At 39.9% G+C, this 27,461-nt stretch overlaps 1 protein-coding gene across 1 annotated transcript in view; it reads right to left on the reverse strand.

The window, feature by feature from the left end:
- LOC114911274 (collagen alpha-1(XXIV) chain-like) overlaps window positions 1–27,461 on the reverse strand; it is an 83,078-nt gene that overhangs the window by 13,740 nt on the left and 41,877 nt on the right. Inside the window, exons 20-39 of the mRNA XM_029254820.1 lie at window positions 27,251–27,304; window positions 23,235–23,288; window positions 23,081–23,134; window positions 22,300–22,344; window positions 21,835–21,888; window positions 20,844–20,888; window positions 17,719–17,772; window positions 15,793–15,846; window positions 13,848–13,901; window positions 13,525–13,578; window positions 11,129–11,182; window positions 10,838–10,882; window positions 9,640–9,684; window positions 7,289–7,342; window positions 6,441–6,494; window positions 6,301–6,354; window positions 4,883–4,936; window positions 1,814–1,867; window positions 1,565–1,672; window positions 306–359 (exon numbers count right to left, since the gene is read on the reverse strand). Coding sequence (XP_029110653.1) covers window positions 306–359; window positions 1,565–1,672; window positions 1,814–1,867; window positions 4,883–4,936; window positions 6,301–6,354; window positions 6,441–6,494; window positions 7,289–7,342; window positions 9,640–9,684; window positions 10,838–10,882; window positions 11,129–11,182; window positions 13,525–13,578; window positions 13,848–13,901; window positions 15,793–15,846; window positions 17,719–17,772; window positions 20,844–20,888; window positions 21,835–21,888; window positions 22,300–22,344; window positions 23,081–23,134; window positions 23,235–23,288; window positions 27,251–27,304 — 1,098 coding nt within the window. The remainder of the gene's footprint in view (window positions 1–305; window positions 360–1,564; window positions 1,673–1,813; window positions 1,868–4,882; window positions 4,937–6,300; window positions 6,355–6,440; window positions 6,495–7,288; window positions 7,343–9,639; window positions 9,685–10,837; window positions 10,883–11,128; window positions 11,183–13,524; window positions 13,579–13,847; window positions 13,902–15,792; window positions 15,847–17,718; window positions 17,773–20,843; window positions 20,889–21,834; window positions 21,889–22,299; window positions 22,345–23,080; window positions 23,135–23,234; window positions 23,289–27,250; window positions 27,305–27,461) is intronic.

Here is a 27,461-nt window from a genome sequence, read left to right on the forward strand (position 1 = left end):
GTGTCAAGGGTCAAGGTCGCTGTTTCAACACAATATTGAGATTGCACACTTGAGTAAGATATTTTTCATTAATTGCTCATACAAAAATGTCCATCCATATAATTGGGTGAAAAGTTGTGAGTCACTCTGAATAATTAACAGGAGGGGAGGTCTATAAGTATTAAACAGTATTTTCAGTTTGTGATAAACATTAAAATTCTTGTAATAAAAAGTTATGTAGTGACACATACTGGTGAAGAACAGACATATTTTATAGACTTAGGAGCTTTACTAATGCTGTCTCAGAAACTAAAAACCAAAGTTACCTTCTTCCCATGACGGCCACGGTTACCTGGAGGTCCTTGTTTTCCTTCTGGACCCTAATTTAGGACATGAGAATTCACATATTTAATTTATGTGCTAAGGCATGTACAGCCCTGGCAAATAATATGAAAAAACACATCAAACATGTTGAAGGCAAGCTCATTTAATTTAACTAATTGCATATATCTTAATCACATCCACCTCCAGCATCTGAAATTAAAATAAAGCTATAAAGATGGATGAACAGACTGAGCAGGAAAAAAAATCAATTCAGGGGTTTAGCCAATGAAGTGAATAATTTCACCAATATTTTTCCACTTTTATTTTTTGCATCACATCATAATTATTCTCCACTTAAGGCAAGAATTAGTGCCCGACTTGAAACTTGTCAGTTCTTGCTCAGTTTCCATAAGTTCTGGTGCCCCCTCATCTACAGGGAGCTTATACACACACACACATTTTCAGAACCGCTTGGCCCTTACGGGGTCACGGGGAACCGGAGCCTACCCGGTAACACAGGGCGTAAGGCCGGAGGGGGAGGGGACACACCCAGGACGGGACGCCAGTCCGTCGCAAGGCACCCCAAGCGGGACTCGAACCCCAGACCCACGGGAGAGCAGGACTGTGGTCCAACCCACTGCGCCACCGCGCCCCCCGCTGGAGCTTATACACACACACACACATTTTCAGAACCGCTTGTCCCTTACGGGGTCACGGGGAACCGGAGCCTACCCGGTAACACAGGGCGTAAGGCCGGAGGGGGAAGGGGACACACCCAGGACGGGACGCCAGTCCGCCGCAAGGCACCCCAAGCGGGACTCGAACCCCAGACCCACGGGAGAGCAGGACTGTGGTCCAACCCACTGCGCCACCGCGCCCCCCGCTGGAGCTTATACAATACATGTAAAAAATAAGAGTTATGGGAAAAAAATCCATAGCTAAAACTATACAAAAAACAACTTAATAGACTCAATAGTCTCAAGAGACATTACTTGAGATCCAGGGCTAAGATCATGGGCTTGAATTCCCTACTCCTCAGTGAATACTGTAAAAATAAGTGTGGCCTTACTTGGGGCTGATGTAATGTTCAACCCAGAATTTATCTGCATAACTGCTCTGAGGCATCATTGTCATCGTCTAGAAGGACGGCTGCCCCCTTCAGGCTTTTTCAGCTTAGTGTGCGATTGTTGGTCTAAGGGCTTCTCTTAATATCTGGCAAGTTTTCCTTGGAAGTCTCAAGCCATCTCTCTGAGATACTCACTGGGAAGCCACGTTTTCCAGGTTCCCCAGGAATTCCAGGAAGCCCTGGGTCTCCCATATCCCCTTTGTCCCCTTGTTCTCCCATAGGCCCACGGTCTCCTGATTTCCCCTGGAGGCATCGGACAGTTAACACTGATTGATTGTTACTGTGCAGAAGTGTATATAAGTACTTGCAGCTATGATAACAAATGTTCAAAACACCACTTTTTTGTTATAAACAGAAAACAGGAAATCGGTTTTAAGGATTCACCTTAGGTCCATCCTTTCCTTGAGCACCATCTTCACCCACTGGTCCAGGCGGACCCTAGAAAACAGATTATTTACATTCTGTGCACACACTTTACTAATACTTTATAAGTGGACTGATATATTAGCGCGAGTTCTTAGCTGCTGGGTGAATTACACGGGTAAAAAACGTTGTAGAAATGGTTTCTAATAGTGCCTAAAAAAACCTGACCACAATTAAAGTGACACAAAAATTACTTTAGGTTTTAAATGTATGTATAGAAACATAAGTTATATACAGCCATACCCCGAGAAAGGCTCATTCGACTCATGAGGTATTTCATCACATTAATGAGAAGTGAATTTGGATTTCATACATCTCTCAACATCTTAACAATCCAAGACATTTATATTTATTCATTTAGCAGATGTTTTTCTCAAAAAGAATTTTTGTGACTGTTCCCTAGTACGCTGCTGACACTTTTATTCAAGGTGACTTGCAGTGTTAAATACACTGCATCAAACTCTTTACAGTCATTCACCCATTAATACACATGCACACACACACACACACACACACACACACACACACAGGGAAGAGTCACCAGTTCACCTAATATATGTATTTGGACTGTGGGCGGAAGCTGGAGCACCAGGAGGAAACCCGCATGAAGATGGGGAGTCGTAGAAGGATTTCTTTACAAGGGTGACACTTATGTGTGATTATTGTCTTTTTACATTGACCTTTATTCATTTAGCAGATGCTTTTCTCCAAAGTGACATACATTTCAGCAAAAATACAATTTGTGCATTACATTAAAAGAAAGAGAAATGACTGTAGACATGTGATTCTTAAGTAAACCTAGTTTATTACTATCCACTGGATGCACCGATGTTCATCACTCGAGTAGGTGCATAAAACGCAGGATAGATGAATCCTGATAACCTCCTACCATAATTTTTTTTTAGTCGTGTTTTTACAATTTCTTTTCTATATCTGCAAATAAGTACAATATATATTTTTACATACACACACACACATTTTCAGAACCGCTTGTCCCATACGGGGTCACGGAGCCTACCCGGTAACACAGGGCGTAAGGCCGGAGGGGGAGGGGACACACCCAGGACGGGACGCCAGTCCGCCGCAAGGCACCCCAAGCTGGACTTGAACCCCAGACCCACCAGAGAGCAGGACTGTGGTCCAACCCACTGCGCCACCGCACCCCCTCTATTTTTACATACATTTAGTATAATATGTTTTATTAAGGGGGGCGCGGTGGCGCAGTGGGTTGGACCGGGTCCTGCTCTCCGGTGGGTCTGGGGTTCGAGTCCTGCTTGGGGTGCCTTGCGGCGGACTGGCGTCCCGTCCTGGGTGTGTCCCCTCCCCCTCCGGCCTTATGCCCTGTGTTGCCGGGTAGGCTCCGGTTCCCCGCGACCCCGTATGGGACAAGCGGTTCAGAAAGTGTGTGTGTGTGTGTGTGTGTGTGTGTGTGTGTGTGTGTGTGTGTGTGTGTGTGTGTGTTTTATTAAATTTTGTGCAAGCACAAGTTTTTGTAGCATATGCCATAAAGTTACTATGGTAACAAAGTTAGATATGGTTTCCATATTTTGGCATTACACGCGGTGTCAGCAGCAGAGCACGCACATATTTAAACACCATAGGATAGTTATAGTAACCAGTTCAAGTGAAAACCATGTCTTCTGACTCAGTGGCGTCGCTAGGGGGTGCAGGGGGTGCGGACCGGAGCGGGTGACACCACTGTCTATGAAATTTTTGTGTAGTTTTAAGCAGAAATTTATTAATTTTTGTAAAAATATCCCTGTAGTTAGTTATAACAACAAAAACACGTAAGCCCAGGTTATATGTATCAATATATCTATAAGGCGAAAACTCTATGCTAATTTACTTTATGAACCTTCTAATGTGCTCCGGTCAAAGCTCTCATTATTACCCAATTACAATGACACTTCGAATCACGTGGTGTCGTCTGCACGCACTACGAGCACGCGCTGTTGTTTTCATTGCTTCTGGTGTTTCTATAGTCGCTGATTTTGTAAAATTTTCTGGTGTTTCAGCGATACTATTGTGATAATTAATATTTGTGAACCTATATCAATAAAGTTAAAATAAACATAATTTTGATGTAGTTCTTAAACATTTTTACTTCGAATTCTATTGTTTTTTTACCCAATTTTCACTTTAACCACATGAAACTATGTAAATGTAAATACATTTAGTCGGTGTATGTGATATAATTTAAAGGTGTAATTTTAATTTTGTTAGTTGTTTATATCACTACTATTGCCATTACATTCAGTGATATACAGGAATTACGATTTACGAGTATCATTAGTACCAAAAACATTACTAAGGATTCTGTATGGTCTGGGAGGAGGTCAACGGGGGGGGGTGACAGCATGAGTTACTGGGTGACATGAAGGCTAGTGACGCCACTATTTCGACTGGAAGAAATTGGAGAACCCGCAGAAAACTCATGCTTTATCAAGTGTGCAATATGGAACACCTACAAAAGTGCAAAACAAACATAGGTAAACTGTCAAACAGCATTACAGAGTAATGAAGGAAAGGAAATTGCCTTCTTATGTTGTGTTATGATGATATTTACTTTTGGAGTAACATGGTCATAAATCATGATATTTTACCCTAAACAGGTGATAGTCTGGGGGCTCAGGAGTGAATAAAAATTTTTTTACCTTTGAAACTATGGTGATCACATCTTTGGCTTTTGAGAATTTACCTTAAGAACAGTTTTTCAGGAATGTATGACTTATGGAAGGTGTGTCAGACTATATTGTTCAGTGAATTGACTGAGGAAATTATATCACTTGAAGGAGGAACTATTACAGCTTTATGCAAAGACTTGCGGGTACAGAATAGAGAAAGAGCATGGAGAATACACCTTACAAAGGGCTTTTAAGGAATAAATTACTTTAGTCAGGTAGGCGGAGACTTCATTGGAAGAACTACAAAACTACCTACATCAGGAACAATATCGATAAAAAAACTCTTCATACCATTTAGGATATCTGTTTTTAACATGAGCAGCAATATCTCCTCTAAAGCACTCACTCTTATTCCTTGTTGTCCTTTTTCTCCTTCATTTCCAGCAGGTCCTATTTCTCCCTGAAAAAAACAAGACAGGAGTGTAGAAAAATCCAGTAAAAGAGCCACATGCCTACATTTAAAATGGTTTTTTATATGCCATAGCTTTTAAAATACGGATAAAATTTCTGTTAATTTAGGTTATCTTTCACACATATTTGATATTTTTCGTATCTTGAAGCCTTCATTTTTGTCTAAGTTATGACCTTCCCCAAGATTCAGTGTTGGAAGATCTTGCTCTATATGCTGTCAGTGGGGGGGTTATTATTCAAAAATATAACATTAACTTTCATTTTTATGCTAGACAATACTCAGTTCTATGCTTTGATAAAACCAAATGAGCCCTCACATGCTTGGTCTTTCCAGTGGGCAAGAAATAACTTTTTATATTTAAGGTCTGATAAAACTCCTCCTGTTCTAAATTCTCAAGGACTAATTTTTTACTTCATTTTATTCCAGAATGCTGCTGTTAGGATTGTCATCGGGATTAGGAAACACCAGCTTTTAAGTTGCTACACTAGCCTTCAGTTAAATTTAGAACAGATTACAAAGTCCTCCTTTTAACATATATGGTATTTAATGGGGGGGTGCGGTGGCGCAGTGGGTTGGACCACAGTCCTGCTGTCCGGTGGGTCTGGGGTTCGAGTCCCGCTTGGGGTACCTTGCGACGGACTGGCGTCCCGTCCTGGGTGCGTCCCCTCCCCCTCCGGCCTTACGCCCTGTGTTGCCGGGTAGGCTCCGGTTCCCCGTGACCCCATATGGGACAAGTGGCTCTGAAGGTGTGTGTGTGTGTGTGTGTGTGTGTGTGTGTGTGTGTGTGTGTGTGGGGTATTTAATGATTTTGTTCCAGTTCACCTTAGTGATGTGATTAATTCTTATATTCCTGAAAATTGTTGATGATCCTCAGATGCTGGATATCTTTAAGTACAAATGACCCTTCAGTTGGAGGGTGTCTAGAGCACCTAAATTCTTGAATAATCTGCCTGGCACCTTCCGTCTCAACCTTTAAATCCAAGCTTAAAATGTTCTGTTTTTCTTTTGCGTTTCTCCTATAGAGTTACTCCTGATCTATTCATTGTTCACTGTTTTTTTATTGTTAATTACATGTCATTATTAAAGTATAAAATATATTTAAGTTGTGCATATTTCAGATGTTATTTTACGTAACTGTGTACTGCTATTAAAAAAGGCACTATTGAATAGAAAGTTAAACTGGAAATGAAAATAATATATGCATTAATCTACTCCTTCCACTCATATCTTTATCTTTTTATCTATTATGTGCATTTCACGCCTCTTGTATAAAAATCTTGTGAACATATATATTTCAAATGTAAAACAGTTGTAAATGTACAAAAGTACACTAATATATTTGAAAGACAAACCTTGAACCCAGGCTCCCCCACTGGGCCCTGCTCCCCCTCTGGCCCAGGAGGTCCCTGGAGAGGTGGAAGGAAGTAGGAATTTAGTGTAACTGTGCCTGAGAAGTGTTTCTTTGGAAAGACTGGCGTTACTGACAGGTTACCTCAGGGCCTGTTTCACCCTCTGGGCCTGGATCCCCAGGGAGTCCTCTGGGTCCCTTAAAAACAGACAAGGATTCTGGAGTTTTACTTGATCACCTTCTTCTCATCAAGGGATTATTGGTATTCTAGCCTTCCCTATGCTGACAATATGAATAATGTTTTATTCCTTCTGAATCAAAAATCAGGGGGTGCGCTGGTGGAGTGGTTTGGCCGGGTCCTGCTCTCTGGTGGGTCTGGAGTTAGGATCCTGCTTGGGGTGCCTTGTGATGGACTGGCGTCCCGTCCTGGGTGTGTCCCCTTGCGCCCTGTGTTGCTGGGTTAGGCTCTGGCTTGCCGTGACGCCGCGTGGGACAAGCGGCTTCAGCCAGTATGTGTGTGTGTGTGTGTGTGTGTGTGAGAGAATCAAAAATTTGTCAGTGAGCTGATTTTTAACCACACAAATACAAGTTTATATACAAGAGTTATATCGCAACTGAACAAAAATTATTAATGACATACAAAGAGGGGGTATTATTGTTCTGTTAATATGCATTTATATGCATATCTAATAATGGATGCCGGGAACAAGAAAGGCCACACATATCTACTGTAAATATATTCTCAAAATTTTCCATTCTTCCTCAGCATGAGAACTGATCTGCAGGCATGTTGTTTAAGTAATTCATCCAAAAGGCAACACTCAAATAAATGTTCTTAGACATCTTCCTGACAAGTCACATTGTCAGCTTTACTTTTTTTGCTGTATACAACCATCAATTTAAAAAAAAAAAAAAAAAAAAAAACACGTGGGAATAACTTAAAATAGCCCCATTTAAGACAAAGTTAACACATTCACGGGAGATTAACCTACTGGTTCTCCATATGCTCCCCTCTCTCCTGCACTTCCAGGAATTCCTGGTTTCCCCTACAAAACAAAAAAGATACTTTAAACTGGTATGTTCCATACTTCTTAAAGGTTTGGAAGTACAGAAGAGAACATTTAAATTGGCCCAACAAAACAACATGTGACTATATCTTTCCTATTACACAAATGTTTCAAACCATGTTAACTTGGAAACGTACAATTTTTTAACTCTTGCTTTAAAAGCCACATGCATGCGAGCACACTATATACACAACATCAAAGAAGCCCTTAAAAATGTGTAAGTACATGTCTACCTGACACTTCTCTGTAAAGCAACTTACAGTGTGTTTACCTATCACCTTTCACCCAAGGTGACATTCAGTGCTATGTACACTCAACATGGGCAATTTAGAGTCACCAACTGTCTTGAAGCACGTAATTTTGGACTGTGAGAGGAACCCCGATGAACAAAGGGAGAACATGCAAACTCCACACACACTGAGTACGGATTGAACCCACATCCTCTTGTGCCGGCCAGGTGCTGTGAGAGAACAGCGTTAACCCCGTGACACGGTGTCACCCGGCAATGACGCTTGCACTCGATATTCGAGCGTTAGCAGACGTAGAGTGAAATTTCATCCGCTTTAAAAAAACAAAACCATTTACAGGTATAAACGTATTTGCTAACAATGCCTGTTATTGCAATAACAATTTCTTATTGTAGTGCTTTGCTGCAGATGACAAACAACAGAGAGCAAAAATCCACAACAGCGTAAAAAGAGTCGATACCAATGATAATCATGAAGGTAGGAAATACCTACTCAGGTAGCACATGCTACGCAGTAGCTTTCAATTTCTCTCTGCGTTCTGGTTTCATATAAAAAGCGGAAGTGATTTCTCTACCAGTACAGAGCAATGTTCCCCTCTCAAATACAAGAAGAACTGTTTCGATTGCAAAAACAGAACACCTCTTAATATTAATTAAAAACAAAATGATCTGTCATAATGTTAACTGCTTTCCCCAGGCATTCTAGAGCCATTGATAGCTGATGAACGGATTTGCTGGCACAGCCTTTTCTAAAATGTTATTTTGAATTTGAAACATAAATGATATGCCAGAACAGGACCCTTTCATGCACTACAGGGAATCATGCTCAATTAGTAACTCAATCACAGAGCAGACTCTGAATCATACTTCATTTCTGTTCCAACCCTTCACAAATTTGGTTACATTTTCTTTTGGCTCGTTTATTTACATAACGTCTTGTGTCTTTTTTGCCTAACCTTGAGAAAAACCAACTGCATTAAACAGATCACACAGTGTTTTAGGCCTTTTTTTCAGTGTATTTTCTGTGTATGCAGGGTTCACTAGATGGCAGCCTAGATTCTTGAGAACGCTGACAGGAGGGAAGGTCAGTCTTTCCAAAAATAGCATTTGTGGAGAACACAACACAGGCCACTTATTCTGTGCTGGCAATAATAACAGTGTTGAGGTGTTTCTCCACAGGCAGCATCCTGGACACAGCGACAGAGCTCACCTCCCATCCCCTCAAACCCTCATTAAATTATCAAAGAGGAGGTGGTCCTGGCAGTCTTCCCTGGCACCACTACCAGATGCCCTCAAGCATCGTTATACATGGGAAACAAAATTCCACAGATCAGCTGAATGGAACTGGTATACAGATATGGATGTGTACTGTGGAAATCTGTGCACCCTAGGTTACGGGCAAACTTGTGTGAACAAGGAATCCCAATCTGAAAATAGTTGCATCAGACACCAAACAGGACAGGCTGTTTCTAGCATGTATGTGTACAGTGTGCAATGGAAGCATATCTAAAGTACCTCACTTCCACACCTCTGTCAAATGTTATGCCAAGAACAAAATACCTTAGGCAAAACAGAAAAGCTCTCTGCTATGGAAAAGTAGCCTCACAGCTGTCCAAACACAAAGTTAATAACATTAGGAGTTCACATTTATGAAAAGTGAATTTATATCTTGCCTACAGCAGCAGTTGGAATGACTAATGTGGATGTATTATTGATCAGATGTGAAAACTTCCTGTAGTAACACACCATTCCACACAGTGTTATCCATTCAAAAATTAATGAAGGTCTCATAATTTGGTATCTTCTGAAATGTTGCATTTTCACTGTTTTCACAACCATTTAAATGTTCACTGAGCGATTTAACTCAATGGCAAAACTACTGACCAATGCAGTTGTTATGAAGTACTGATCTTCCAGCTTTGAAGTCTTTTCTAGGTAAGTGTTCTACTGTGTGTCACAGTCCTTCCGACACAAAGTGTATTCAGACTATAACTGCTTGAGATAAAATTAGAGTTTGATTTGTACTCACTGGAATCCCAGGCAGACCTCTTTCCCCTGGAAAGCCAGCCTTTCCCTGAAAATGGGATCAAATCTTTTCAGCCTAACTGGTTGAGTAAGATGTTTCTGGTGGTCTACATTTAAGTCATAGATCATCATAGACATACAAGAGCACATTTTTTGATCAGTAATTTATAACAGATTTAAAAAAAAAAAAAAAACTTTACTGAATTTAAATTTTCCAAAACAAAACTCACCTGACCACAAAATTATGTTGAGCAAATTGTGAAAAATCTGTCATACCTGTGCCAGTCAACCTTATAATGATACTAAATTAGTAGTACATATATAATATCATACTTGTACTACACAGTTCCCTGCATATGTATATAGCACCAATAGACTCCATCTAGTCAGCTCTGCTCCTTCTTAGAATGATTTGTATACTTTTCAGATTAACAGAAACACCAGTCAACAAGATGAAAGTCATCAAGGACACATAATCCAGCACTCTGTTTAATAAAATCCAGTAGATGACTCCAAAATGATATACTATTAGTATGACTTCCGCAATTATTCTCACTGACCTTCTTTTCATCATAGCTGCAACCTTGGTAAACAGACATTTAATGAAAATCCTCCATAAAATTGGCCAATTTAGATGGAGGTTCAGCATGTGGTTACCCTGAAATGCTTATCTTACTGTCTGCTGATTGTAAGGAAAATAAAAATTGACTCATACACTCATATAACTCGTATTTAATTGCGTATTAGTACTTCCATAGATGTTTATGAACACAAATGTTAAAAAATGAGAAACAATACTGTGGTGGGATTTTTTTTCGTGATCAAACATTTCCAAAGAACTTTTCAGCGAAGTTTTGCGTGTAACCAGACGCCGATGGTGGCCAATGTCACAATTACTACCCACACAAACAGCTTGGGAGGGAGTTCAAAGTAACGTCTACACAATGGCCTTGTGTTTACATGGTACATCTAAAGGGAATGATGCTAGATTTAGTTCCATTTATCATGGTTTGCATCCTCAAGCTTCTTTCAGGCGCTGTCTCATCACCAGCGGAACAACTCAACAGAGCCCCTCTAGCAATGGGTGAAATCTGAAACAAAAGGTGTTTCTGACATGTACGTCTAGTTCCGCAGGAATGTCTCAATCTATACTTAATGCCGGCTTTTACGCTTTCTTTCGCACAGCGATCGAGGGTACGTACAATAAATCCAGGTTCTCCTTTCTTTCCCATTACTCCACGTTCTCCCTAAAAGGTATAGAGAACAAAGGATGTGAGTGTTTCAGCAAATATTCTACAAAGGATATTTGTTTATTAAGCAAGGTCATTGCATGGTGTGTTTATGAATAGCTTTTTTGATACAGCAATAGCTTATCCAAACTGTATAGTCTGTCGTCTACATTTCAGTAGAGAATGTCAAATCAGTTCAGGAAAACTAAACGAGAGCATTTTGTTAAGAAAATCTGTTGTTTTCCATTAAAAAAGTTGAACTACCTTTGTACCTTGTGGCCCAGGTTCTCCTGGAAGACCGTCTGGACCTCTTGGCCCCTTGAAAAGAAGCATTAATTCCTTTTTTTCTGATCATTAAGATATCATTCACCTTGTTTCTTTCCCGACTCTTGCAGGCAACACCTAGAGCTTGTACTGCATATTAGAAGAAAAGGCTTTTAGGAATAAACCTGTACCCTTGTAACCCTCTTGTATCAACACACTTTACCACAGACATGGTGTCTGTACGCACTTTCCAAGTAACGTTGACACCACAGGCCCTGTGCTGTAAACATTCCATCTGTGTCCATTTCCTGTGCAATCAGACGGACGAAAACCAGTTAGCGAGACAAATAAATTCTTCTGAGCTTCAATGTCTCCCTTCCCTGTTTTGTCTGGTCTCTGTGTATCACCTGGGCTGCTTCTGGATTCACATTCCTTCTGCGCCGTTCCCGCATCTAATGGGGGGCCTCTTCGCTGTCTGTTACTCATAGCCCCGGGGTCTTGCTCATTCCCACAAGGAAAAATTGTCTTAGTGGTGGAGAGCAGTGAATATGGGAATATTATAAAAACAGCTAACAGTGGGAATAGTATAAAATAAAAAAATAAATGCTAGATACCACTATAAGGCATGTAAAAGGTATGGAATGTTTGTGTGACTTATTCCGCTTTATGGTGAAGCACCATCACTGAGAAAGTACAAGGGCCTCCCAATGAGGTGTGACACTGTGCATATCACATAGGAAGCTGAACCCCTGTCATCCACATTAGCTCTCTGGAGTGAGGGGGTCACACAGAACACACTTTTCTTTTGGAAGTGTGACACCTAGGATTATCTCCCCATCGCTGCTCAAAGTGACACCTACACTCATTCAGGCCTCCAGGCTTGAGGAGAAACGTGTGTAGCTAAAAGGGGAGGGGAATCACAGCAAAGCAAGCACAGGGAATTCCTGGGATCCAGTTCTAAGGCACTTTCCTCCAACTACTGCAATAAACACACATCTGGCCTTGGCCCTGGCTGCCACCACCTACCGACTGGCACACTTATGAGAACCAGATGGACATAACTTTGGCATTAAAGAAACGGATACCCTGGGGTAGGCTTGCACACCTTTGTTTCACGGGAAAATGAGGTTTCAGAAAGGAGAACATCCAGTGAGCTTTCGAAAAGATGCACAGTTCAACCAGCATGAAGCCACTCTGAAATGAACACACTGCTCTGGCCTTTTCCCACCCTGAGAAGACCAGCAGTATGTTTGGCCTAAGCCCTCCAAACACCCATTTATGCCTTTGATTATGTGCCCGATTACTGACAGCAAGAATTACTTTAAGAAAAAAAAGAAAAAAAAAAAATTATATATATATCATATTCAGGAGTAAATACAGACTCCCTATACGATACCCTGCTGTTCACTGTGTCACAGATTTGTTGCTCCCTACTAGTTTCCATGTCTTGCTTATAAGACACGTCTCACGGTGGGATGCATTTTAACTTGAAATCAAAAACAAAAACAAGTTTGTTACAATACTTCTATAAAATCAGTTTTTTGTGTTTATAAAACGACAGTATTTTTGAAGACAGTACTGTCAGTAAATATCTTTCACATTACAGCATTGTATTCGATTTCTGCAGCATGATTCATGAGGTCTCCTGCTGTTACTACAGAGTTCAAGTCAGTGTACTAACACGATACAAATACAGCAGCTTAAGTATATTTCACCGTAAATATCATCTAAATTTTTAAAAATTATGATACGCTCATGATATGGGGCTCCTCATTATAGGGGGTCCCAAATAACCAGGACACTCATAAGTAATGGTTGAAAAATACGAAAAATACCTTTTATTTTCGTACTTTAATTCATTTTAGATTTGATGGTTTACATCTAGGAATGCATTATTTTTTCCATAAGAAATACAGGTTCAGTGCGCTCATGGCGGGAATTTGCCTGAACGAGCGAATTTACAGAACAATTTAACCTCATTATGGGAGGGATAATGCTCAGTAATGCTTCGTCCACATGAACAATTTTCTCTACTGTCTTGTATGGCTGTAAATTGCTTCATTATAAGACACCCTTCTTTAGTCCATATTAGGGAGTATAGCATGGACCCCCCTGTGAACAAGCTGAAAATACCACATAAGTAATGACATTTTTGACAATATTTAATGTGTGCAGGGCACATTCACTGTTTTGCCACTAGGTGTCCTGTCAGAAGAGGATTCGGAGGGAATCTGTGCATCCATTTTTTTTGTCAGAGGATAAAGAAAGCCAGAAGTTCCCAGAACACTTTTATGCCAGGAAACAACCATTAGTATTCCATTCCTTAATGAGCAATACTTCTCGTCATGATGATTTACAGATCACCTTATTAGCTTTTATAGGTTTACATCTCTTACTCTTCTGCCCTTAGGTCCTGGAATTCCTGCTGCGCCTCTCTGACCTTGTGGTCCCTGTGGAAAGGAGAAAAAAAAAATTAATTCGTATTATTCATGGCACATGAATACAAGGTGGAAGACAGAAAATCTGGAGATTTCTCCGGAATATCTGTTATTACAGTAGCTGAACGAGGACGCTGAGACGTTAGAAAGCCAACACTAAGCACTTTTGACGCTACAGTACGTGTCCACATGTTCACAATACTGATGGGGAACTGTTTGTGTATGTCTGTTTCACATTCAGATTTTGATTACATTTCTTCTCGAGGAAAAGAACTACTTACAGGAGGACCTTGCGGACCCACATCACCAGGGCTTCCTGGCAATCCTGGGTATCCCTGAGGAAATAAAAAACAAAGAAGGGACATAAATGAAGAAGCAATCCTCCACATCTTAGTATTATAAATCCTTGGCACTCATTACCATCACAAAAAAGATGCATTAATTTCCTAAGTATATATTACAATGTAGTATAGCTACAGTATCTTTTAAAGTTCTGCTACTATTTATACAAATGAAAGCAATAATGCATCCTAATGTAAGAAAAAAGCTTTCACTAAAGTCAAAGAATTATTGTATTACCATCCAGTTGCTTATGATACCACAAACTGCACTCACACTACACAATAAGCTCTTAATATGTAGCTTAGACACTGTGTTTTAATGTTTCTCTCAGATTGATACAACCTTACTTTAAGAAAGAATAAATGAAATAATCTATATATTTACAATGATAATTATCACAGTTATCATTATATAATAATCACAATCATCATTATTAATATATGCTATAACTCATCTAGTAATGGATTAGAAATGTTTTGCTTTCTAGGCAGAAAAATCAGGAGCCAGTTAACACACAAACATACACACTGGCTGAAACCGCTTGTCCCGAGCATGGTCGCGGCAAACCGGAGCCTAACCCCGGCAACACAGGGCGCAAGGCTGGAGGGGGAGGGGACACACCCAGGACGGGACACCAGTCTGTCGCAAGGCACCCCAAGCGGGACTCGAGCCCCAGACCCACCAAAGAGCGGGACCCGGCCAAACCCGTTGCGCCACTGCGCCCCCCAGGAGCCGATTAACTAGGGTCCTAAATCAGCAGAAACAGTTAATTCAGTAGCTGATGGAAATTTTAGTTAAATTTTGCAACTGAATATTTCATAAATTATACGGATTATACAAAAATTCAAGTCATATGTACACTTGAGCATTCCAAAAATAAATAAATAATTATAATAAATGAGTGAATAAATAAATAAAAAAAGAACAAAATTATTGTAAGAATAATAAAAAAAAATCCTTTTAAAAATGGATCATGCAAATAAAGCTAATCTCATTTTGGCAGTAGTTGGACCAATGTTTTACATGGCTAGGGCACTAGGGTGCTTCAGTTCAGGAATTTGTCCCAAAGGAGCCAGGAAAGGGTACATGAACACATCCAGAGCCACTTAAACTGTTCACAGGCCAAAGCAGGAACAGCAGCCAGCTTTCAAACAGCCACAGCAGGCACCCACGGCTCTGACTTTTACAGAGGGAGCTGAGGCAGAACTAAAAGGGGTAAACTGCAAAAACCGAAGCACGTTGAATTCACTGCCGTACAGCCATTTACATTTATTTAGCAGACACTTTTCTCCAGAGCGACTTCCAGTGAACTCTATCTAGTGTTATCAGCCCACAAACACCTTATTCAACCAAGTTGACTTACATTGTTAGATACACTACTTACTCATCCATAGATCAGTGGAACACACTCTCTCTGTCACACACACACTATGGGTGAACCTGAACAGCATGTCTTTGGACTGTGGGAGGAAACCAGAGCACCCAGAAGAAACCCACGCAGACATGGGGAGACCACGCAAAGTCTACACATACTGAGCAAGGATGAAACCCAGATCCTCTCACACCACCCAGGTGCTGTGAGACAGCAGCGGTTCTCGTTGTACCACTGGGCCAACCGTATCATTATTACTACCTCTCCAATCTGCACATACAAAACAGCACGAATCACCACGCAGGAGTAAAATGAGGATCTTACCTGAGTATTACGCCTTTAAAAGCCAATTGGATTGCAATGAATATTACCACACTTGCTTTTTCATATTTGCGTTTAGGTGATTTACCTCTGTGAAGTACTAGTAATGCCACATGAGACTTGTTCTGTAGCACTACAGTTCCAAGCACAGCCACACTTCTGCCCTACTTGGTATTCTCAAGGGTACTCACCATGGAGCCCTTTTCCCCAGGAGGACCCAAAGGACCTGTGGGACCTCGGTCGCCCTGCAGAAGAAGTCAGAAAAACCTCCAGGCACTCTCACTAATATTTTCATGTCATATACTAAGAAGACGTGTAAACAGTAGTGTTAAAAGCAGAGAGTACTCTTAGGTCTAGACAGTAAATATGAAAAATAAGCATTACATCTGCATGTTCTCAGTAAATGTCACTCAAAGTTTTTCGGCCATAAAATCTACGCACTCCGAAAGTATTGTGCCTTTGAAATCCAAAGATTCAACTCTGTTTGATTTCTTCAAGATTGTACAAGTTCAGCTGTGGGCTTCGAAAGACAAATATGTCTGATGAATAATTTAAGAGCTGGAAAGAAGTTTAGCTCTCAGTGAATAATTCGATTAAATATGTACAGTATATAATCTGAAAGGAATTCAAGGCTTGACAGGGTATAGGTTCTACTGAAAGATTACTAAGCCGGAAGCTCCTCCGTGTACTACACATGGAGCTCTCCTTCTGTGCCCAAACAAGTCTGATCAGACTGGATTGCATAGGTGTTTTAAGGGGAGGGGTCAAGGTGTAGCGTCTTGTCAGTCAACAATCATTCCGTTAGTAAAGGAAGTGAAAAGGACCGTGTTGAATAAGAACACTCCAGAGCCTACAATTTCTCCTTGCATACACAAAATACTGTGGTATGTTAATCCTGAAAGAGGAAATCAGATGGTGTTGAAGAACACTTCCCTCACATGAGACCAAATATTGACAGACTCATACTACAGACATGTTTTTTTCAAATAATTACTGTCATTTGTCATCTAATGAAAGCAGTGTTTTGCTGGCAAATAAATAAATAAGCAGCAATTAATAATTAATATATTACAGTAATTAATTATACCAACGAACTTCAATAACCGCTTCTCCCAAGCAGGGTTGCGGTAAGCCGGAGCCTATCCTGGAGACATTTGGCACAAGACTGAAGGGATGGAGGGAGGAAAACACCCTGGATGGGATGCCAGTCCATTGTAGGGCCACAACTAGTTACCCAAGCATGCAGCCAGGAAAAGGTACTGGAGCAATGGCATGGCAAGCACCTTGCTCAAGGGCACTACAGCCAGAGACGGGGAGTGAACCGGCAACCTTCGGCTCCAAAGGCAGCCGCTCCAATCACGACGCCACCAGCCACCCCCTCACTAATTATAATTAATAAAAAAAAGACTTCTGATGAATTTATTATTGTCAGCAGGTCAGACACAGTGTAACAACATCAAGGAGATAAATATAAACTGTGTAAGTAGAAGTTATTTTGCCAAAATAGTACAGGGCTTTGAAAGGTTTGGACAGATATAAATTGCATTGTGTTGCTGGGCTTGATTATCTTTAAGACTTCTGAACACATCACATGCACAAATGTTATTTATTTTCATGCAGTATCTTCCGATGTAATTCAGTGTTCTACATTTATTCATTTAGCTGATGTTTTTCCTCTAAAGCGATATTACACTGCTTACAGTTATTTACCCATTTATACAGCTGGGTAAATTCACTGGAGAAATTAAGGGTAAGTACCTTGCTCATGGGTACTATAGCTGGAGGTAGGATTCAAACCTTTAGGTCCAAAGGCAGGAGCTCTAGCCACTACACAACCAGCTGCCCTTTATTTTGGCAATCCATTCTTATTTTACACTGAATGAGTGCAGTCAAAAGACTTCACTGAATAGTCTTTCCTGTTTCTAAGTGTTATTAAAGCAGCAGATACAAGGTGTGACGTTTCAAACTGTAAGATGAATGCAGAACCCAAGGCTCATACTCCTGTAGGAGGGACTAATTAGAGGTCTGTCAATGGCAGTATTTATGACACGTCAGCCTTTCCACTCAGCCTGCGGTGATCAGTCCTGACAGAATAATGGCACAGAAAATAGCTCTACCTTTTCACCTTGAACTCCAATTGCACCTGCAGGTCCAATTAAGCCCAGTGGTCCCTGAAAATAAAATAATAATAATAACATTATTGTTAAAATAATGATAATATTATAGGATGTGCACCAATAATAATAATAATAATAATAATAATAAAAGTTTATAACTAATGTAAGCAAGCAGATAATCTTCAGTTATTTATGCTAGATTGACACTAGATATAATGACAATATAACAGTGAATTAATGTTCTTTGTGGAAAATCCAAAAAAGTCACAATGACTTAATAAAATTGTGTACTACATTGCCAAAAAGCTGCATTCAGGAGATCTGTCAAGCTGCAAATGCAATTACTTGGAAATAAATAATATAACAAGTTTTTTGTTTTTTTTTTTATCATGGCCAAACTGTCATGTGCATAATGCTGCCCTCTGGCTTATGCATAAAATTATTATTTACCACAATACTATAGTAACACCAATCAATCTGCCAGAAATACACACATTTTACACAGAAACTGCCCTTACCTGACTAAAATGTAAAATACCAAGAAACAGAGATCAAAAAAGGAACTCATCTTAATTTTACCTCCAATAAATTAGAAAAAGGTAGAGAAATATGTACATAACCAATGCTACACCTAAACCTAGTCAACCAAACCAGTACAGGCATTTTTTCCCTGCAGAGAAATCTTCCAGATTTTACCCAAATGTGATGTCTATTTTTGCTTGACTTAAAATCACTGCACTGTTTCATTGTAATGAGGATGTCAATGAAACTGCCCAGTGATGCCCACAGACTTTAATAACAACCTTGTGACCTTCAGTGTGCACTTTTAAAAATGACAAGAGAGAAAGCACTGGATAATGCAAATGTATTAACAAATCTAAAGAGGGTAATTGTTTCCAGAGAGAATGTCTGGAACATTACTCTGCTTTGACTCTGTGCCAAAGCACAGGGTAGGACTGTGAGCAGCCTGCAGAAGGATGAGATGTGAACTAAGCAAAAGCATGAAAAAAACACACAGTATTCACATTTAGGGGTCACACTGTAGCTCAACAGTTTTGTTCAGTTGTTTGAAAAGTTTGTTCCAGAGAATCAGCAGGCAATAAATAAGTGTTGATCTCATTCTTTGCATGTGCTTAGAAATTGACATCTTATTTTAGTTAGACTCTGATTTTTTTTTTTTTCCTTTCAGAGATTTCACTCAGTCAGTTGAAACAGAGAGAGAAAAATCACTTTTCTAAGTAAAAATTCACAGTAAAAAACTGGTCAGGTTTTGTTATGTAGCATTTGCATTCATTCATTTAGCTGACACTTTTCTCTAAAGCAACTTACAATGTTAGGCTAGCTATTTACACATTTATACAGCTGGGTAACTGTTATACTGAAGCAATTCAGGGTAAGTACCTTGCTCAAGGGCTCAACAATCAATTCAGTTTTTCCTTCTCCAGTTATTAGAATTGTAAAGAATGCAAAACATTCTACTATTTTTGTGCCATCAGTGTGATGTGCAACGTGCTGTTACATACTGGGAAATGTACTGGATCAATGTTAATACATACTGTATGTTCAATTTTCCGAAAGACTGAAGGCAACTTTACATATAGTGTAACTATAGCTACCAGCTGTTATTCTAGTATGCCAAAGTATTCTAAATAAAGAGAAACATAATCACAATAACAATAATATATTGTGAAAAAAAATGCCAGACAGGTTGTGCTGTAGGATGGGGTGGCACAAAATGACTGAAGTTAGTTCATTGGGTAGAAACTGTTCCAATTCACTCCAACATGCCGAAAAGACCTTTACGATAAATTACATTTCAGGTCAGCGCAAAAAATGCCAGCTGCTTTAAACATGTCCGTAAACAGATATTTCTATCTGTTAAAGATAATTCAATTTCTTATAGTCTTGGTTTAAAGTTTTTTCCTGACAAATACTCAAATTTCACAGCAGGATTACACACAAGTAGAAGAGCACAGATATGGAAACAATATGTGTGCAGCGCATGAAAGATAAGAGCCTTTTGGACCAATGGATTCCCGACTTTTAACTGCCACATCCCCACATATCCACTAGGTAAGATCCACCTGCAGCTGATCAGACCTGTCCTAGACCACAGGTGAGGATATATATTTGGCTACCTAGGGGCTGGAGCTGGACAAACGTTTATCAAATGATTTTCAGTAATTCCTTCAACAATAAAACACGTTCCATTTGGCCTGCTTTTCAACGTGACTCACATATGATCACTTTCAAAAAATGCAAAAGAAAAATAACACCTTTCACATGTAATGATAAGAAGATATGATGGGATAAAGTGATTTTGAAGAAAGATAGAGACAAAGACATCACGAAGAAAGCTATCTCCAACTGTGACCCCTCAGTAACCTACAGTGTTAGACAGGGTTTTTCGGAGATGCTTTATCTTATTTATTTGGAAAGTGAGGTAATGGCATTCATTAGCTCTCCATATGGTAAAGATCCCATTTTACATGGGCCCATGGCTGTTCTTTAGCTTCAAAGGGTCCATCCGGACTGTGGTAACCATTTAATCCTTCACATATGTTGGAGTCTATGCATCAGAAACACTGAGAAAAATTGCTGGTGGATCCTAATATGCACCAAACAGCTCACAACAATGGTTCAGTGCAAAGAAATGCAAATGAAATTAAACAAAAAGTAGGCAACATAACCCTGTATGTCTCATACAGTAACAGTAACCCTATATGTTTCTTACTTGTATGTTAGGCAAAACACATAATGTTTGGGCCAATATCTGAGTGTCTCCTCTTTGTTTCATTACAGCACTTCTGTGTTACCCAGTTGTACACTTGACTACTTTGTGACATCTAAAAGCTGATGTGCCACAATTCAACAGCAACCTTGTCCATTTTTAAAACTATTACAGCTTAGTTTTTAAAGGAAATGAGGGTGTTTGTGGTAGAAGCAGTTTACCGTACATTAATTTCCGCTGAACTGATTCTCAGGAGACGACCAAAAACCACAACTCCAAATTAAGAAAATTCCCATAACGGAACTCAGGACTGTGAAAAGGAAGCCAACTACAATTATGACAGTAGCACAGGATGTGATTGTGTTCTGCATTTGCCATGCAAAATGATCCTTACTTGTGGTCCATTTTTCCCCGGGTTCCCTGGATCCCCAGTTTCTCCCTGTAATTAAAAGATCAAAAAAAAAAAAAAAAAAACATTAGTTTTGTCCATAAATAAGTTCTGAAGTCATACAATAACCATGTTTCAAAACCTTTAAAGTAAGATCCTCAGTAAATAACATGTGGTAATGTTTTTTATTTTCACCGAATGCTATGAAAGCAGTTGTTTGTAATAAAATACTCAGGAGAATTCCTGTATTTAACCTAAATGAGGCATTCCACAAATTGATGACTTTACCAACAACTGATTGACTAGACTGTTTCAATGAAAGAACCAACACTGGGAAGGAAACATTTTCAATAATTCCTTGAAATGAAATTTTCATACATTTAAAAAGGACTTGTGATATGCATAAACTTTAATGGCAAGCTAATAATGTGTTGAACGTTTTGAGATAATCAGCATATTTGAAATTTCTTCACAAATAAGTATAGATAAGATATTTAATGCACAACCTGCAATACTATTATAGGTTTTCCTTTTTGGTAGCAATAAACATGCTTGAATTTTGAAATTTTGATATTACATTTCCCCCTTTTCCTCTAAATGCAGTTTTGGTCAATAACCCATTACTCTAAGAATGACACCATCACCAATGTGGCAGGGGTGAACACAGACACACATTCCACTTCAAAGGTGCATGATGTAAGCCCATCCACTTATTTGCATTTTTTGTGATACAAGTTTCACAAGGTGGTGTACAGAAAAACATTTCTAGGAGACTAATGCTCACGAGATTCCACCCAAAGCTCTGCAAGCACATGGGCTGATGGCAAATGTCCCCTTCAGCAATGGAAAAAGAGGACCTCACCCAAGGGAATAGTTTACAATTTGTTCTTCCTGAGCTCCACCACCATAGGTCCTACTATAGCATCAAGTTTCAGACACAGAATACGGCCACATTTAGCACTTCCAAGGATATTGTACAATAAGCTGCAACACGTACCCTCAGACCTCCAAGCCCAGGCTCTCCTACATAGCCCTTCCGACCTGGTCTTCCCTGAGAAAGTAGAAAATACATCAAAATGTCAGTTAAGATATGAATACTGCAGGAATGTCTTTTCAACTGTTTGGAACAGGAATTTAGCAGAAGGTTTGGTTTACCTAAATTCCATCACATAGTATATATATTTATTCATATTACATAGTACCTATACACCTTATGAAATGAAGAGAGGCTTCTTTTGAGCTACAATGTATTTATTTACCTTCCAGTTTGTTAAAAATTCACACAACCCTCATAGTTCTGTGATTTTTCAACATTTCAACTGATATTCAACCTTACTAGGCATGCAGGCATATAACAGCACTGTCCACACATAAGAAACACTTTTTTTTTTGTCTTACATTGCTACCGAACCTGGATAAATATGGATAACAGATAATGATGCAAAGACACAAGGACACTTACTGTAGGGCCAGGACTGCCTGGTGGGCCAATGGGACCTTCATCACCCTAAAAAGCATATAAGCAAACATACTGGAGAACAATTCCCAATACTTTTGTCCACAAAAGTATTTTGGGTCACTTATTAGCCTCCCTGTTGTAAAAAACCTTTAGCAGAAATTCACAGTAAAGATGCAAATTTTATATCACAATTTGCTGGTGCAGTTTTGCTGAAATAAACAAAGACAGGCAATAGTTGCGTATAAACAATATTCTTTTCCAAACTCAGTTTTTCTGCTTCTGACAAGTTAAGACTTTGGCCATGAGACCACTTCTCATCGAGATAAATGAAGCACTCTGGTGGGGAAAAAGACTAAAACGTCAGCTCATAATGCTTTTTGACACTAATTTTTTTACCTCCATGGCAGTGACCTGAGGAAATTTTCTTTTCTGTGTACAGGGCAGACTAGTGAGATGCCGATGTAAGCAAGATCACAAAATAGGGAGGCGTGCGGTATGTAGGAGCTTCTAGGTCTTCCCGGCCTTTCCTCTCCTGGCAAGATCACCTCATTCACTCTTGCCTTTAGTAACACCCAAGATGTAGTGAGCTCATGGAGTGGAAAATATCCAGCAGACAGCAGTTGAAGCTGCAACTGTGCTGCATTTAGCAACATTATGCAAATATACAACCTCTTAACGAATATGTCTCTCTGTACACTGGTACATTACTGAGAATGGCCTCTAAAAAAACTGCCAAGTTGATACAGATGTACTGTATTATTAAACAGCAACAGTGGAGCTTTACCTCAAGTCCTTTGGGCCCAGGCGGCCCTGGTGGTCCTCTTGAACCTAGAAGACCCTAAAATGCAAAGCCATAGGATTTGTTTTCAACCTTGGATATACTCATCCACTTCCAACATAATGTCATAGTAAAGAGAAGAAAGTCACATTGCCTTTACCTTCACTCCAGGTGGACCATTGGGACCTGGAACACCAATATCTCCAGGAAAACCCTGAACAGAACAAAGAATGGTAAAAAGGTTGGCTATATTTGTGTATTATCCAGTAACATACCTGGGTCTGGCTTATATATTCAGTTATACCTGTTTATTAATTACAATGCTGCATGTACTTCATCAAAATTAAAAACAGGAAGGCCCAGTTCAACTTACTTCTCCAAAGAATATTAGTAGGATATAACCATTAAGGCAGCTTCAGAAGTCAGAGCACTGAACATACAAAGAACCCAAAAAAACTTTCCATTTAAACAAGTTATAAAATGTCTGGCATTAAAATATCAGGGATTAGAATCTAATATGACACCATTCATGTTAAGATGGCCAAGCTAACGCTAATGTCATGTGACAGAACATGCCTTGAAGCACAAGGGAAGGCTCTGAGGAAAGAATGTTCTCCATACTCAAGGACACAGTTATGTAATGAACCATGTCTTCATATAGTACACAAAATGTAAAAATGCTCATTCAATGGGCAGCATAGTGGTGCAATCTATTGCACTAAGACTAAGTGGCTCACAATTCTTAGCTGCGGGTTTAAATTTAGGCTCCAGTTCAGTCTGTGTGGAGTTTGCATGTTCTCTACATTTTTATGTGGGTTTCTGTCCAGCGCAACATTTTCCTTCCACAGCCCAAAGAAAAGTTTCAGGTCCACTGGAGACTTTAAATTGTTATTTGTGTGTACACGAGACAATATTGGTATAAGTGTGCTGAAATGGCCTGACGTCTACACCAGGTATACCTAAACTCCGGACCACGACAAACCCACACTGGCAAAGAAGTTTGTGAAAATGGATGGCTGGATGCTCATTAAATACTACTGGAAGAAAAGTCCACTAGCTGGAATCTCTTTGAGATCCACAGCACTGGGAGGTGTCCATCTGTCTCAGCATTCCATGTTATTTACAAAAACTTCAGCACTACCTTTTTCAGTCTACTGAATCAAGTTTACTTGTTCCACATGTGATTGACTGCGGATGAATCATGGAAACTCAAGATAAAAGCCCACAAGTTTGTGCTATTTTTAAGAAACAGCTTCCCTGCCAAAAAGCCAAGGCACCACTTCTTATCATTTGTTTTCTTAACATTTTTACACTCTCACAGCTGTGCTGCACAATGGGAGCTATAGTTTATATACTCCTCAAAGTACAGCTATATTATTGTCATCCGGCTGCTTTTCCCTTCTAAGTATCACAGTGATGACTTTAACCGCACAGCATCTGAAATCCACATGTGCATCTTTGTGCTGGAATTATACAAAACGGCATGATCAAACCCAGTGTAGCAAAACAGGAATGCTGGCCATAAACAGCAATCATTTCAGGGCACTGGACCATAGACATTGGTATCTGCACAACTGTTCAGACCTGCTCAGAGAACATGTTTTTTGCATCTTTAAAGAAGGTAAACGATAAAGAATTATGTAATGAAACCTGCATGACGAAAAAAAAAAAAAAAAAAAAATCAAAGAGACCCCACATATTCCTTGTGCTGAAAGCATTATTCAGCTTTTTGTTTTTTTTTAATCTGTATTCATATAATATAATATTCATTGCTGTTTTTTGGGCTTTATGTGACTGTTGCCTTCAGTGTGCACTGGGGCGGTCCAGTGTCAAGTGTAAAGTGCCTGGGATGAAAATCTTCACTTGAAAATTTGAGGTCATTGTTCTCTCCCACGCAGTGGGTTAGACCAGGTCCTGCTCTCCGGTGGGTCTGGGGTTCGAGTCCTGCTTGGGGTGCCTTGCGATGGACTGGCGTCCTGTCCTGGGTGTGTCCCCTCCCCCTCCAGCCTTATGCCCTGTGTTGCTGGGTTAGGCTCCAGCTCCCCGTGACCCCATATGGGACAAGTGGTTTCAGATGGTGTGTGTGTGTGTGTGTGTGTGTTCTCTCCCAGAAAACAATAGGGTGTTTTCTCCAGGTGAACAGCGGAAAACTACACTTAGTAAAGGTGCAGCACCAACAGTTCTGCAGGTAGCGAAGTGGGTGCTGAGCCTTCAGACAGAGATCTTGGTGGACAGCACAGTCTACATCCCTGTCCTCACCTATGGTCATAAACTTTCAGTATTGCCTGAAAGAACAAGATTGTGGATTCAAGCTGCCCAAATGGGGTTTCTCTGCAGGATTGCAGGGCTCACTCTTCGTGACATGGAGAGGAATTTGGTAATCTGGGAGTTCCTGTTTCTCCTGATGGAGAGGAGTTAGTTGAAGTGGTTTGAAAATCTCATAAGCATGGTCTCTAGTCAGCTCCCTCTGGGGTTGTACTAGGCATGTCCCACTGTGAGCAGAACCAGGATAGATCCAGAACACTTTGGAGAGATAACTTCTCCTAACTGGCCTAGGAGCACCTAGTGATTCTCCAGGAGGAGCTGGTGACTGTTGTTGGAGAAAGGAAAGTTTGGGCCTGTTTACTCAGTCTCCTACCATTGAGATTCTCTCCGAGTGGAAGGAAACTGATTGACTGACTAACCAAAATGTTCTCTTAATCTGTTTTTTGCAAAGTGATGATAGGGTAAGTCAGAAGGGAAGGCAAAGAAAAGTGGCATAGGATTCTTGGAATGCCAATGATCAGAGCCATAATTGCAATACACACAGAGTATCGAATTACAAATAATTCAGAGGTATATCTGTAAAAGGCCTTAACCCCAGCCAAACTGTACGCTGAACATCACAACAAACTCACTGCAAGTCTTGAACAAATTGTTTTAATCCCTCATATTTTCAATGAAAGCACAGCTGAGGTCTTACACTATAAGATGAACAAACTAGTGTGAGGAGGAAAAATATATCTACTTTCCTGGTCTCACACAAAGGCATGTCAAGCCTTTCTGTGGATCAGAGTTCTGGATTTTCTGACTCTGCTCAGAACTGTCAATAATGTCCAAGGGCAAAGACATAATATAGTGGAATAAATTGTTTTTTTGCGAAGGAAACATCAGGAGCTTCCATTTCGAACCATGATTTGGATTGGATTAACTGCCAAGTTAAAGTTTTGTCCCTATTCGCTATGCTAATGCCTATTTATTTTGTTCAATAGATTTTCAGTATTGTTATCATCATTACAAAACCATTAACCACCATAACACAAACAACTTAAAATAATAATTTTATCATCGTATATGATATAAGCACAGCAGACAAGAAATACTAAAGCAATGTTCTCACCTCTGGGCCAGGTGGGCCTGGAGGCCCTAGTGGTCCCATTTCACCAATTTTCCCCTTTTTAAAAAGTAAAACAGAAAGAAACATCAAGCCTAGAATTAGAAATATCAACACTGGGTGCCTGGAGCTGCCAGCAGAAAGCATCTCACAGCTTGCCCATGCAAAGCTCAAAGCTTTTCACTCAGTGCAATATGGTATGGAAAGTTTTCATAAGGGTTTGACATTGCCAGCTGTGTGTGTTTGCACATAGTGGGTGGTTTGAAATCCTCATACACATTTTATTACTGTCCTGTAAAAAATAATACAGAAAGTGGCAAAGCTAGTGTTACATAAAACATACAAAAAAATTAAAGTACATAAAGCCAAAACTACATTTTAAGGGTATAGTTCACAACTAGGCTAGAAAATTTACTTTAAAATCTGTTTTAGGTGTTATGAATAACTTCCATGTTTCAGAATAAATCAGGAAGCCACATACTAGAACAAGCCACTGAGGTTCATTGAGTCCTGCAAATTTTCCAGCTGTGCTCATGCCACGAAAAGCTTAGAAAGCAGTTCAACCAAGACAATATGTTGAATTACATGGTTCTCTGCCCCACGGGGGAAGAAAACAGTCTGGACTTGGCCTTCAAAGACACTAGGGGAATACTTCAGCATTATTCATCCAATACCAGAGAGTTTGCATAGATTAGGGGTTAAACAGCATTAGGAATCCTCCATGTTTTTTCACTACATTAAGACAGAATAGCATGCAAAAGAGCAGAAGGACGACACAAAGACGAATAAAAGATGAGACATACGGGTGGTCCAGGTTTTCCTCGAATGCCTGGAGGTCCTGGTAATCCCACCGCACCCTGGGACAAAAACAAGATATGATCACTGGCAAGTCTTTACCCTCCCTTTACACATGCTTGCATGTGCTTGCCATGTAAGAGGCTCTGGGATGTTAATAGTCTGTTTAGTCTACAAGCTTTGGCCTTGACACCACTGGGCATCTGTTAGTTTCTAATG

Source organism: Scleropages formosus, chromosome 9 (genome assembly GCF_900964775.1).
Source record: "Scleropages formosus chromosome 9, fSclFor1.1, whole genome shotgun sequence".
In the NCBI taxonomy this organism is placed as follows: Eukaryota; Metazoa; Chordata; class Actinopteri; order Osteoglossiformes; family Osteoglossidae; genus Scleropages; species Scleropages formosus.